This window comes from Antechinus flavipes, chromosome 4, assembly GCF_016432865.1.
Source record: "Antechinus flavipes isolate AdamAnt ecotype Samford, QLD, Australia chromosome 4, AdamAnt_v2, whole genome shotgun sequence".
In the NCBI taxonomy this organism is placed as follows: Eukaryota; Metazoa; Chordata; class Mammalia; order Dasyuromorphia; family Dasyuridae; genus Antechinus; species Antechinus flavipes.
Genome location: NC_067401.1, coordinates 145,564,431 through 145,578,622, shown reverse-complemented (window position 1 = coordinate 145,578,622; position 14,192 = coordinate 145,564,431). Strand labels below are relative to the sequence as shown.

Here is a 14,192-nt window from a genome sequence, read left to right as displayed (position 1 = left end):
CCCTCCTTTTCCCTTCTCTGTATCTCTCTTTTCCCTTCCCTTGTTTCCAAGCCTGATCCTCCACCCAGGCTCTGAGCTTTCCCCCAAACTTTGAAGTTATGAGATCTGCCCACAATAAAAGAATGGAAGTGTTTCCTGAAGCACCCAACCCATGATCAGCAGAACCAAGCAATTCAACATCCCAGCCAATCAGAACATAGCTCAGAGTTCATAGAGCGTGGGTATTAAGAACTCAGAACCTATGGATCATCTTGGAATCTGAAAGGATTGTTGAGCTGATGAAGGAGCTCCAAGGTATAAGAAGCTGGTATGGTGTCTTCTGAAGGGCTCACAGAGTAAGTCTATGGGATGGAAGACCTCTCCCCATAGTCTTACTTTAGTGACAGGAATAATATAAGGCTTTTGCTAAAAATGAAGTGAGCTCTAGCACCATCACTTCAGGGTGTAGCATTGTTTTCCCCTGCAGACATTACCGATGCCCTCTGGATAGCCATCTGGCACTGGAGGACGCCACTCAAATTCAGGCCAGCCCAGGACCTCGCCATTATTCTGGTTCTGTTGCTGCAGCCAATTGATGAGAGGCTGGAAGTATTCAAGAAGTGGTCCTGCATCCAGAGACTCTGTGCCTGTCATCCCTTTAAGTATCTCCTGCCAGCTCCGAGAAGCACCTGCTTGCAGGACCTCCCTGCAATGGGTACAAGGGGTTCAGGAGAGATTTCTAACTTAATTTATCTGCCCTATCTCTCAAATTGTGTTTCTCTACATTACTTCTAGTTACTCTTGTGTAAATCAGACCATGAGAACCATGGAAATCCATGGGCTCTTTAAGGCAGTAGTTCTCAAAGTATGGTCTAGAGAATCCTGGGGATCTCTGAAACCCTTTTAGAGGGTCTACAAATTCAAAAATAGTTTTTATTTCCAATATGGTAAATGTCTACAAATATAATCCAGATAAAAACTCTTTGGAGAGATCCTCAATAATTTTTAATATGATAATGACACTGAAAACTGAAAACAAAAGTTTGAGAACCACTGCTTTAAGTAATGAAAAAAAATTGGGAATGGCAAATTAACCATTAGCTGTGCGGCAATAGCTGCATGTTCAGGTAGTATAGGGGATCCTAGAATCAGGACAATCTGAGTTCAAATCTGATCTTACTACCTGTGTGAACCTGGGAAATTCACAACTTCTTTTTGTCTTAGTTTCTTCAATTGTAAAATGGAAACAATAATAGCAGCTACCTCACAGGGATGCTATGAGAAGCAAATGAGATAGCATTTGTAAGCCAAGTGTCTGGCACCCAGAAAGCACTATATAAATGCTTAGGCTCTTCCCTTTCCCTTCCCCCTACACTGGGGAAAATCCAATCTAATTGCAGATTTAATGGTAGAGAAGTGGACTCCCCACATATATAATCTGCCATTCCTCTTTCCCCCTGTATAGAAGTACCATGTATCCACTTTATTCTCCCTCTTCCTTTCCAAGACTCCCCGCTTACCCCAAAACCTACCTGAGTTTGTCACCAGCCTTTTGAGATTGATAGATGTCACAGTAGTGCAGGGGCCCGTTGTAGCCCGCCTCAGCACACAGAGCTTTGTGGAACTGGAACTGCAGGACAAAGCTCACAAAATACCTGTGGATACATTTGTTAGCATCTCTGGAAATGCTCGAGCTCTCCTTCTGCTTCCTATCTGTCTCAGGCTAAGATGGCAGGTTTCAGGGGTTACCCAGGAGAGTGGAAGAAAAACATGGATCTTACCGTCTTCCCTTAAATTCTGGACCAGTCCCTTTTCTCTAACATCCCAGATCTTAGTCCTGAGATGAGGTCAACGGGGACTCAATTGCCAAGAAAACATTGTAGAGATAGGAAGGGTGAGAGGGAGAGAATGGAACAATATTACTGTACCTGATGTATGGTGTTACAGCTGGGACATGATACTTTGCTCCAGCGTCGAAGTGGGTTTCATTCCGGGATATGGGAGGGCAGATGCCCTGGTATTTAGTCCTAGAAGAGAAAAAAGTGACCTATTACCCAGAAACACAGGATTTTAAGCATAGGTTTAGATACAGGCAGTATGATTAGTTTAAGGCAGTTAGGCAGTTCCACAGGGCACAGAGCACTGGTCCTGGATTTAGGAAGACCTGATTTCCAATGTTACCTTGGATACTCACTTGCTGTGTGACCCTGAGCATGTCATTTTACTTCTGTCTGCCTCGGTTTCCTCAACTGTAAAATAAGGCTAGTAATAGCAACTCCCCTCCAGAGGTGTTATAAAGACCCAATGAGATATCCGTGAAGCACTGGACAAACCTCAAATCACTATATGATAAATATTGCTATTATTATTAGTTTGGATTTTGTAGGGGAAAGACCAGGTGGCTGATGCAGTGTGGTAATAACAGAAACACTCCTACATTTTAAGTGAGACGTCACCTGAATTTGAATCCCAGTTCTAATACTTTACAATGTGACCAAGGGCCAATCATTTGAATTCTTGGAGCTATATTTTCCCCTTCTGTAAAATGGGGATACTGATGACAAACTAGCTATCCACCTCACAGTGCTAATGTGACAAAAGAGCTTTGTAAACCTAAATTGTAGAATTTTGAGATGGGAAAGGTAACCAGAAGCAACCCTTTCATTAAATAAATGGATTAACTATCATGGAGGATAGGGATCAGGTTATTAACACAAATAACAGATTTTTATACACCGTGTCCCAGTCTTACTACTATGTTCACTTTTAATAGTGTTCACCTTTCTTAAGCTTAGGTAGCTTCAAATGGCACTAAGACTTTTGCGACAGTATGTAAAAACTTTACAAGTCTTCCAGCTACTTTATCTAAATTATTTCCTTTGACCCACATGACTACCCACATTAACTTACAAAGTTTGAAGAAATTTGAGATTCAGAGAAAGTTAGTAATTTTTTTTTTGTCTAGGCCACATCTGAGGAATTTTAATCCAGGGCTGTCTGATTTCATGTCCAGTAATTAATATACTATGCCAACAAATTCAAAAATTAAAGGTTTTGTGGTGGAGGGACAGGGAGGAAGAGGTATGATGGGAAGGGCAGCAACTGGGGCAAATTGGTGTTTTCTTTTCTTTTTTTTCTGAGTCAATCAGGGTTAACTGACTTGCCCAGGGCCACACCCACAGCTAGGAAGTGTTAAATGTCTGAGAACAGATTTGAACTCAGGTCCTTCTGACTTCAGGACTGGTACTCTACCCACTGTGCCAACTAGCTGCCCCACAAATTGGTGTTTTCTTGGTTATCCAGAGTGCTTTTGCCAGGGAGGAAGCAAACAAAGATGAAGGGTCACTTTTCCTAGATGTTTGCTTACCGAAGGTACCACCAATCAGAGTTGTACTGAGATGGTGTTGTGAGCCCACTAAAGACCCTCCAACGCCACTGGTCCACCAGGTAACCAAAGGGCAAGAAGGCGATCTTTTCTAGTGCCATCTTCAACAGGTAGTTGATGTCATTTTCTGAAAGATAGTTGTAGGATAAGTGAGGGTAAGAAGGAAGGAAAGGACAGGATTTACCCTGGAGATCTGCCTTCAGGATTTGGGAAGAGGAGTAATTTGAGTTCAAGACAAAGAAGAAGAATGGAGAGAAAGGTTCATAGCATTTACAACTGGAAGAGAGGGATTTTAAAGACCATTTAACCAAATCGTTACAATTTATAAGGAACAAAAGAAAAAATCAGAGAGATTAACTGAATTACCCAAAGTATATAGATGGTAAATGGCAGAACTAGTCTTCAGATTTCAAATTTAGTGTCCTTTTCTATTGTGCCCCATCTAGGACATTTTCCAATCCTAGCCTCACCTCCGGCTGTACTTTGTGATCACTATTCTTCCCTTTCCCTATTTTCTTGCCAGCTCGAGATTTTTTTTCTCCCAAAGCCTCTTGAGACTAGTAATAGCACAAAAATAAAGGGGCAGGGGTGGAGGTAGAGTAGATAGGGCAGGAAGAACAGCCATCAGGACTAAGGATGAAGGGGGAGTGGAGAGCTCTGGTCATCCCTCTTATCCCATACCACTGTCATTGATAACTTTGTCCAACAGGCCGATTTTGTTTAGATGAGCAGGTGTGGAGACCGATAAGGCTAGCACATCCCCGATGGCTTCGTGGAAACCAGGATTGGCACCCCCTCGCAGGGAAACAGGCTGATTTTTGTACTGAAGGTAATACTGTATGTGGCCCATCTCATGATGTACAGTGGACAGCTGGTCCATGGTCACTCTTGTACACTGCTTAATCCTAGGGCAGGAGAAGGAAGATGAGGTGGTGTGGGCTAAGCAGACAGAGGCCTGCTTAGGACGGAACTGGACAACAAAGCTGAGAAGGGAAGACCATGTAAGCTACCAGTGAAAGGAGAATTAAATGAAATATTCCTCTAGCCCAGGGATTCTTAACCTGGGATTCAGAGGCCTTCAACGAGTGTATGGTTAGATTTTAGAAGGCCCATAATTTTTTTAAACTATTATGAGATATATTTTTAACATGTATAACATATATTGGCTTGCTTGCCATCTAGGGGAAGGAGTAGGAAGGAGGGGAAAATCTGAAACACAAGGCTATGCAAGGGTCAATACTGAAAAATTATCTGTGCAATTGTTTTGAAAATAAAAAGCTTTAAAAAAAATTATCATGAGAACTTTATGTCAATATAATTGGGTTTTTTTTGGTAATTCTATGAAAATTTTTGAATGCATTTAAAAATATTCTGAGAAGGGGCAGTCCATTAACTTGACATAACCATGACATAAAAAAACAGTTCAAAATTCTTGCTTTATTCCCCCTATGGGAAGTAGTAATACTATGAAAATAAAGGGGCAGGGATAGACTATAAGGACTATGGATAAAGAGGGAGTGGAGAGCCCTGGTCAGCCCTTTTATCCCATACCACTGTCATTAGTAACATGGTCTAACAGGCTGATTTTGTTTCAATGAGCCCTTTCTGTCAGGTTCTCAGCAGTAATGTTAGGGGGCTTCCCAGGGATCCCCTGAAGAGCCCTAATACCCTGGCTAATGGTAATCTCAGCAGGGGGAATAACTAGCTAACATCTGATGAATCCTACGCCTCCCAAATGCCAAAGAATCCCTCTGTTCCCTGTAGGACGAAGTGCACCTAAAATCTTTCCTGTTGTAGAAGTCCCAGGCAGAGGCATGGCATACCACCTCTCGTCCATCAGTCGGCTTCTCCAGCATGGACTCGGCCCAGAACTCCGGAGGCATAGGCAGTAGTCCCAGGGACGTAAAGAATTCTTCAGCAACACGGAACATGTGTGTGGCGTTCCAGCCCTGGGGGAGGCAGGGGGAAGAGTGGTGATGGTGAGAGGACAATGTGGGGCAGGATCAGCTGCAGCGTCCCCAGCCTAGAAACAGCATCTGCTCTCTCTCCATCCTTTTCTCTATCTCCCTTCAGATCACTTCCATAATAAAGCTGAATCTCCTCTAGCCAAGAGACAGCCTAGGAAGTGTCAGTAATGCCCTTGTCTGAAGCAGAGAACAGGACAGGGCTTGATTCTGTGATTTGCCTTCCCATTCAAAAGGATGAGTTATTTACTAGACAAAAAAAATAGACAAAGGGGAAAGTAGTCACTGATAACAAGGGATTTCTTCTACCCTCAAATGGGATGGAGAAGGTGGGGGTAGCATGCTCACCAAAGGCAGAAGGCCACTAGCCTATTAACCCTAGGGTTTACCAAGACTGGAATCTTTCCCACATTATACTAAGATATTTGTTCCTTAGATCTTCAATTAAGGGAGAATCTTCCATCCCTCCTGTTCTTCTGTGTTCTTGATTAACTCCCTTTCTCTACCCTTACCCCTCATCCCCACGCTTTTGGGATGCCCATTTCTGAGTTCACTCTTGCTCATCTTTCTCTGTCCCTGCTGCCCACCATGGCCATGAAGCTTTCAGTAGAGATACTGTCCCAGATGGTTCAGTCTAGATCAGCCAAAGGATAATCATCCTCCACCTCTTAGAAGTATATCTACCTTCTGCACCATGGTATTGGTGACATCTAGATTGGGCTTGTTCGGGAAAGGAACCACCATGTCATAGATGTTTTCCCAACTCTGTGCCCACATGTTTCCTGCAGAAGCAAGCAGAGAAGATGGCATCCAGTTACCTCCATTGCCAAGGTCAGGCAACATCACCTGTGATCAGCTAGTATCATGGGGGTCCAAGTCAGAGGCTCAGTACAAGAATGTAGCCCAACTGGAATGTTGGCAATGGAAGGAAGAGAATCTGGGGATCAATCTCATCTTCTTGTGAATATTCTAGGCTTCTCAGACCTGGCAGAGGTTAGCCTGTGTTTTGGTAGAAAATGCTAGTTTCTTTTCTGAATAGGGTAGGTCTTCCCTGGACACCCTGAAGACACTATCAGAAGGCTATCATCAGCAGGACACCCACTGCAACTACTGTCCCTACCCCTGACATCCTACCTATGTCATTCTGCACTCCCCCTCCAGCCATGTGGAAGATAGGATGGTGGTTGGTTCTTACCCAGAAGATGAGCAGGAATGGGGCCACGGAGATTGATGTACTTGTCTCCATAGCGGCGGTGCAAGCCACGGCGTACAAAAGCATGGAGATTCAGGTAGAGTGGTTCCAGCTGTTGATACAGTCGTTCTAGGTCTTCCGCGAATGTAGGTGAATTATACCAAGAACGCCAGTATGCTCCTGTATCCTCAAAGCCTGCCAAGGAAATGCCTCCAGTCCAAGGGTCTCCTCATACCCAGGTGATACATAAATAATCCCCCTTAGAAGATTCACAGTCTGATGATTTTCATATATATACCATTTCCTTTAGTTCAAGGTGAGGATGGGAGGATGAGAAGGAAAAAAAAATGGCCCAAGTTTGGAAGCATGAGGAGATGGAATCTCACCAGGTTGGATCAGGTGTCATTGTTTTTGAGAAAAGCCAAATTTTCTGTGGGCAGAGGGAAGGTATCCTGACCTAGCAAATGATAATGAGATTTGTAGTTCTGGAAGGAAACAATACCATCCTCTTTCCCTGGAAGAGTTTGGGAATCTGGACTGAGTTAAGAGTTTTTGGCTTCCATACAGGAAAGTAGGGAGGGAAAAAAGGGGGAAGAGATTTATATATCTCTATATTTACACTTATATATTTATTTCTCTATATTATCTATATAAATAATATGTATGTTATTTATATATCTATATCTATACTTACATCTATATATCTGTAAAGTATTTATATAGTCACTACTATGTTTCAAGTCCTGTGCTACCTCATTTGAGGTAGACAATGAGATGACAGAATCCTAATGGCAGTGGTACAGGAGAAGGGTGTTAAGCAAGCCAGAGTGGCCAACATCTTCATCTATCAGGAGCAGACAAAACAGAAGTAACCAGAGTGTGGGATCCATCTAATTGTTAGTAAATCCAAGTCAGGGTGAATTACCTTTTCCTTTTTTTCCCTTCTCATTTTTTCCATACTAAAGGACAGATTGCTGAACCCAGAGCTTTCTGTTCTTTTCCATTTATTTGTTGATTTAAAAAATACTTTTAAACAGACTTCCTCTAGATAAGGATGGGGTTGATTTTAATTGCTCCTAATTTCTATTATGATTGTGATTGTAGATTCTGAGTGAAAATTAGAAGGATGCCAGTGGCTAGCTTGAATACACAGAATACACAGAGCTACATCTTTGGGAAAACATAAAATTTTATAGACTATATAGTAAGAAAAAAATCCAATAACAGGGAAGAGATCCCTATGGAAAATAAGAGCATAGAGACAGGATAATAGCATTTTATGGCTGAACTGAAAAGAATCTTGGGTTAAAACAATGATTTCTTTGTAAGCAGGTCAAATCATTTAAAATGTGAGTGCTTTAAAATATGGGTGTCAAATGAAATAGAATCTGAAGGTGCTGATTCATATATAAGGATCTCAGTGGATGCATACTGATTTAGTTTCTAAAATGTAACGTTATCTATGTTTTGTTGTATTTTCTATTTTATTAAATATTTCCCAATAACATTTTAATCTTCCGCAAGGATCAGGGTTTGATTCCTCTGCCTTAGATTATTTCCAGTTTCTGCTGGAAAGGGAGGAGGAGATATTGAACAAAGAGGAGGTTTTATTTCTGAGCTGGTTTGGTAGAATGAGATAAGCATGATCTGGGAAGATCATCTCTTTACAAGAGTGAGGACAGAAAGATTTCTTCATTCAAACTCTACTAGTTGCAAAGAAAAAGAATTAAAATTAGACAGGAAATTGAGAAATATCTTCCTTAGGAATCACAGCATTTAAGAGTTTTTATTTCTGGGGCAGCCAATTGGTGTCGTAGATGGAACATCAGCCCTGGAATCAGGAGGACATAAGTTGAAGTCCCAAACTTGATGCTCATTTGCTGTGTGACCCTGGACAAATAACCTAACCCTGATTGCCTTATTGGGAAAAAAAAGTTTTCATTTTACCACCAGAATATGGATTATGTTACCTAATTGTTTTTGCATGTATCCCTATCTATATTGTAAACTCCATGAGGCAAAGAATACCTTATGCATCTTTGCCCATTCTCTAGTGCTTCAGTCACCTCAGTGATATGCTGAGGAAGAGGCACTGGTCCTAACAGAAGTTAGGGTAGTAAGTAGGTAGTAGAAGTTGGGTGAGGGTAGTGAGAAACAAAAAATAACTCTACAAGATTACCAGAAGGTCAGAATGTATTCTGAGGATTGAAGACAAGACTGAAGGAAAAGAAAGGACAGGTGTGGAATAGCTTGGGAAAGATAAAAAGAACAAACTCACCATCCATCTTGGAAGCCTCGTTGCTGAGATTGACATAAGATTGATATTCAGGTTTCAGAGGAATCCCTACAGCATTGTGCCAGCCCTCCCAAGCAAACAGCAGCTTACTGTAGCTCCTTGATGATGCCATGATTTCTGTAAGCTCTGAAACATAGACAAATGAGGTGGTACAGGGTGCTCCAATATAAGTGCTCAGAGCATCTGTCACTCCCAAATTGAGCAATGGGACTGATACCTCTTCTAGCCCCCATAAGTATTCATTACTACATAGTCAAAATTTCCAACTATGAATGGTGCCATATTGGTGCTGTACAAATCAGGCTACAAAGGCTTGGTCCCTACCCTTGGGGGAACTTATTTTTGCTCTGGGACAGACAACAGTGACATAGAGATGTACAGAATATACAGAAAGCCCCCCTCCTCCCCACACACTATATAAGACAGACTTAAAACCTATTGGAATCGCTCCAATGGTATGTGACCCTGGCAAGGCAAAATGAAAGCTTCATACCTTGGTGGATAGAGTTGTGGATTAAGATCAAGAAAACCTCGGTTCAAATCATGCCTCTAACAAATATTATCTGTACAAACTTTGATAAAATTAACCTACTTCTCAGCAGGCAACTCTGAGACCCTAAATTGACAATCTTCATGGCAAAACTTTCTTCAAAGGGAATTCTCTCTACACTAATGAAATCACAGATCAAGACCAAAAAAGGGAAGGAAGGGAAAAGGAGAGGATTTTGTTTGCATTCTCTACATTGGAAAATTCTGTTACCTGTAAGGTTTCATGAAAATGATTTATTGAAACTTAGAAATTAGATTGAAAATATATAGGAAGTAGGATACAAATGAGATGGATACTTGTTGAGGTGGAAATCATTGGAAGGAAAAGGTTAATCAAGATCAGATAAATAAGTAAATCAAGGGGACAAATCTATTGGAATTATTCAAATGAGGGGATTTTGAGGAGTCTGGAGAGCTTGGAAAGAAAATAGGGATGTATCCACTGTGATGGATCTGGGAAAAAGCAGAAGAAAGGGGAGAGGACATACAATGGGGTGGGAATATGGATGAGTTAGTTTGCCTGAAACTATCTGAAAAGGGGGTAAACCAGTATTACCCTTGCCAACACCTCCCTGGCCCATAAACCCAGGGAAGCACTGGAGATGGGCTCGTTTTGTTTGTTTCTTCCCTTTAAGGGCATACACATTACCCATTACCCCTCCGTTCTCACACAGAGAAAGTAGCCCCATGGGAGTTGTCTTCCTGTTGGTTTTGCCAAGACTAAAGCTATGGGGGAGGGGGGTCCTCAGAGAGGAACAGGTACCTGGTTCCAGGGCCCAGCAGGTGGCAGTCTTGTTGGGAAAGCAGACCTTGGCTGAAGAATATATGCTGGTCATTTTGCTCAGCAAGGTATTGTACTGGTAAGGATGGGGGAAGGGAGGTGATAAGTCAGTCTAGTAATCCTTCCCCCCTCCCATCAGGAGATTCATACCGACCCATAAGGCTCCCCCCTTCCTCCCTCAATCTTTTCACTCTATGTTCACTCACCTTCTGACGCTGGTCTAGGGGCAGATTGGCGGAGCCCAGGGTCTGAATAGAATTTATGATCTTTTGAAGCAGGGGGTCAGTGAAGTTCTTCCAGATGGGGTCAAACAACTTCTTGGCCTTCAGACCCCATGCCTCGGTGAATTCTTGAGAAAATAGGTCTGCTTCTTCCTGTAGTGGAAGGAAGGGGCAACTTGTGGAGGATTGAGGTAGAGTTCAATAATAGGGAGGGATTGACATTTATAGAGAAATAATAATTTAAAAACCCCACCTATTTGAAATACCTAATATTACAGTTAAGGAAACTGAAAGCAGGGGAAAAGGTGGAAAAAAGGATATGCAATGAGAACTTTTCATCTGGTAGAAACTGTTAAATTTTCTTGTCTATCACTTTAGGAGAGAAATGGATTAAGACATCCCAGGAATTCTGGGTTTGAACAGAAAGTATACTATTCCTTTGGTCTGAGAAGGGTAGAGTCAAAGATCAAAGATTTAAGGTTGGAAGGGATCTTGGAGACCATCTAGTCCAACATTCTCATTTTACAGGTAGGCAATTGAGACTCAAAAATTTAAAAACTGCTATCCTTGGGGAGCTTATGGAGACATAAAGAACACTTGAACCCGGGACTTTATGATATCAAAACCAATACTCTGTTTTTGGTAAGAAGAAAAAATAGAGTAGTAGTAGAATATAGGGGAGAGAGAGAAAGAGACAGAGACGAGAGGAGGAGGAAGATGAGGAGGAGAAGAAGGAGGTGGAGGAGGAAGTGGAGGAGGAGGAGGAGGAGAAGAAGGAGAAGGAGGAGAAGAAAAGAAGAAGAGGAGGAAGAGAGAGGAGGAGGAAGAAGAAGAAAGAGGAGGAGAAAGAAGAAAGAAGAGAGAAAAGAGGATAGTCAGAGAAGAGAGAAAGATCAAGAAGTGACAGTCAGAAAGATACTTAAAAGGACCCCCAGGGTCTTTTCTCTCGCGGAAAGCTTCGTGAACACCACTGGGAAGAGTTCAGGGGGAGGGCCCGTTATCCTGTTCTCTCTCGGGATATCTGGGCAACTACCTTAAGGTTCCTCTTCCCCCGCCCCCAGCTCTCTAGCCTTGCAGGCTTCTATCTGCTGGAGGCCGCTAATTCCCGGTCAAGTTGGGGGTGGGGGTGGGGGGCAGAGGCCACTTTGGGAGGAGTCAGCAGGCTAGCAGGCCGTCGCAACCAGAAGACAGCGGTCCAGCCGCAGCCTCGGTGGGAAAGTGCCCGGCCGAGACATAGCCTGGAGCTCACAAGTGGCAGAGTGTGCCACGGGGCAGATACAACCGGGTCTCCTTTCCTGAGGCAGGGATCCCGGGCCCATAGAAGGGGCTGCGTACGGGCCAGCGATTGGCTGCTGGGACCTTTCTCCCACCCCCCCCACTCCCCACAGTGGTTCCCCAAAAAACCTCCCCAAGCTGCCCCACCGCCCGCCCCAAGTAACCTCACCTGCCGCTTTGCGTTCTCTTCGGTGATGTTGACATTGTAATTCCAGCTAGCTAAGGTGCTCTGGTACAGGACGGTCTCCGCTGTGGAGTTGTAGCTCTTGGCGAAGTCTGCAGCCCCTTTCTCGTCTGAGGGAAAGTCCCCGGGCAGCAGCTCGTTGGGCAGGGCCTGGGCGGGCGACAGCAGCAGTCCGGCCAGCAGCAGCAGCAAGACGAGCTGCCGCACGAGCGGCCCGGGGCAGCCCCGCGCTGGGAAGACCATGGTGCGCTGAGCCGCTGCGCTGTGCTGGACGCGCACTGGGGCTCCCGCCTCTCGCCCCTGGGCGGATTATAAAGCCGGGCGACGCTGGCGCTCGGCACACCCCCCCCTCTCCGCCTGGCGGCTCTTCCTACCCAGCTCCAAAGTCCCACTCGGCTTCGAGTTCATTTGGGAAGAGGAGGAGAGGGCGGGATGAGGGGCTCGACAGAGGCCTGACCCCTTTCCTGCCCCGCCCCTCCATAGGACCTAGGGCAAGGAGAGAGATAGGGAGGCGGGATCAAAGGAGGGGCGGAAATCGCTAGGTGAGATTAGGGTGTAGATTAGACACAGGCTCACGAAAACATTGTTCTTTCAGCCGTTTGACTACCTTGACTGCTCTGTCTCGGGGGCAGAGGTAGCAGGGAATGGGGGCTAGGGAGAAGGAGCCATCTGTAGGGGGGGAGAAAAGCAACGCGCAATAAGAGGTATCGAGCGTCCTGCAGGTGCCTTCTCTCTCTACTTGCGCTAACTATTGGATTCCAGGAGTATCAATCCTTCCAGGACCAGCTCAGGTCGTTTCCTTCAGGAAAGCCTTAGTGTTTTTCACTCGCCTGCTTAAAGGACCTCTTGGAGTTTAGGTTGGGATTGTGTTGAGTATTACAAGCGCTTCATTTGAGTGTTTTAGATGTTGAGAACATCTACCTAAGGGATGTACCTTAGGAAACTGAGGCCTGAGAAGAGAAGTGATTTGGTCAAGATTATAGGAGTAATCCTGGAATTCTATCCCAGATCTTCTTTCCAATCCAGTGTACTTTCTATTAAGCCTGTCTTAATTTATGTTCCATTTATTTGAATGTATTGTCTATAGAGGGTGGTGTGAACAGGAAGTGTGGGGAAAATCTGGACCTTCGATTTCATGAGGTAGATAATCCTCCTTGAATAAATTAGCCCTACCGATGTAGAACAGTAACTGCTCTGAAATGTATACATTTAAAAGCTGCCTGGAATATGAAGAGATTAAGTGACTTGGCTAAGATCCTATGACTGGTGTCAGGAGTAGAAGCATTTGACTTCCAGACTCTAAGGCAGGCCCTCTATCCATTATTACTGGCTATTCCTGTCTTCTGTTTACATATTTATATTTTCTAAATTAAAAATCAAGACACATAGTCTTAACAAAGGACTTTTCGTTTTACAAAATCTGCTTAAAAGTTTCCTTTCTTGAAATGGGAAATCCACAAAGCTTCTCCCCTCTCCCCCACTTCCACATATAAACTTTTTAGGGGCAGGAATCTTATTTTGTTTTATTTTTGTCTTTCCCCTATTCCCTATCACTGTGATATAGTAAATACTTAATGATTGTTGAAGAGCAACCTCAATCCAGACTTTTGGGGAATTTAGGCCTACCAAGTCTTTTCTTCCCTCTTGCTTGCTGCCCCCAAAGTTTCCTACCATTGATTGAGATCCAGAGGGATTAGAAGCAGGGAACTGCCCCCTAGAGATTAATCACTTATTGGTCTCTTCTGCTCTATCTTCTCAAACTTTCTAGGTACATTTATTACTGCTGAGGTTTAGGGATCTGGAAGCTGGGACTGGGTTTCAGGCACTGTAGGGGAAAAATTGGTAGGGGTTGAAGCAAGCCACAAAGGCAGCTGAAATGCCAAGGTTCAACTTTGCTAGCCAACAAAAGTGGGATTCAGAGGGCTATTTCTGATACATTGTAAAGAAATATTTGGGGAAAAAATAGCCAACTTCATTAATAACCAAGGAAAAGCTAATGAAAAATTGTGAAGTACTATCTCATGTCCATCATGTTGTTAAAAAAGAAATAAAATAATAGTAGGATGTGGTGGTCAAATAGGTATAACTAACATATGTGTGTTGTTAATAGCATAGAGAACTGGTTAAATCTTTCCAGAGAAACATTTGGCAATGTGTAACAAAAGTCATAAAGTGACTGTGCCCTTTGAAACTGTAGGAATATCTTACAAGGGAGGACAAATAATTTTAAAAGATCTGCCTGCTTATTTGTATTAGAGAAAAACTGGAAGTTAGCTAACTGCCAGTAGTTCATAGAATCTAGAACTACAAAGGACTCTCAAGAAGATGAAAAGCTCAATATTTTAGTGTATCAATGTAATGGCTTA

At 43.4% G+C, this 14,192-nt stretch overlaps 1 protein-coding gene across 2 annotated transcripts in view; it reads right to left on the bottom strand.

Annotated features, from left to right (window-relative positions):
* Window positions 1–12,173, bottom strand: part of LOC127560404 (angiotensin-converting enzyme-like) — a 42,820-nt gene extending 30,647 nt beyond the window's left edge. Inside the window, exons 1-12 of one of the 2 annotated variants that reach the window (XM_051994955.1) lie at window positions 11,812–12,173; window positions 10,353–10,520; window positions 10,129–10,222; window positions 8,799–8,942; window positions 6,524–6,715; window positions 6,013–6,110; window positions 5,141–5,313; window positions 4,046–4,269; window positions 3,347–3,491; window positions 1,908–2,006; window positions 1,512–1,634; window positions 474–685 (exon numbers count right to left, since the gene is read on the bottom strand). In XM_051994955.1, coding sequence (XP_051850915.1) covers window positions 474–685; window positions 1,512–1,634; window positions 1,908–2,006; window positions 3,347–3,491; window positions 4,046–4,269; window positions 5,141–5,313; window positions 6,013–6,110; window positions 6,524–6,715; window positions 8,799–8,942; window positions 10,129–10,222; window positions 10,353–10,520; window positions 11,812–12,069 — 1,930 coding nt within the window. In that variant the 5' untranslated portion in view covers window positions 12,070–12,173. The remainder of the gene's footprint in view (window positions 1–473; window positions 686–1,511; window positions 1,635–1,907; window positions 2,007–3,346; window positions 3,492–4,045; window positions 4,270–5,140; window positions 5,314–6,012; window positions 6,111–6,523; window positions 6,716–8,798; window positions 8,943–10,128; window positions 10,223–10,352; window positions 10,521–11,811) is intronic. The other variant, XM_051994954.1, reaches the window with a different exon arrangement.
* Between the last annotated feature and the right edge of the window lie 2,019 nt (window positions 12,174–14,192).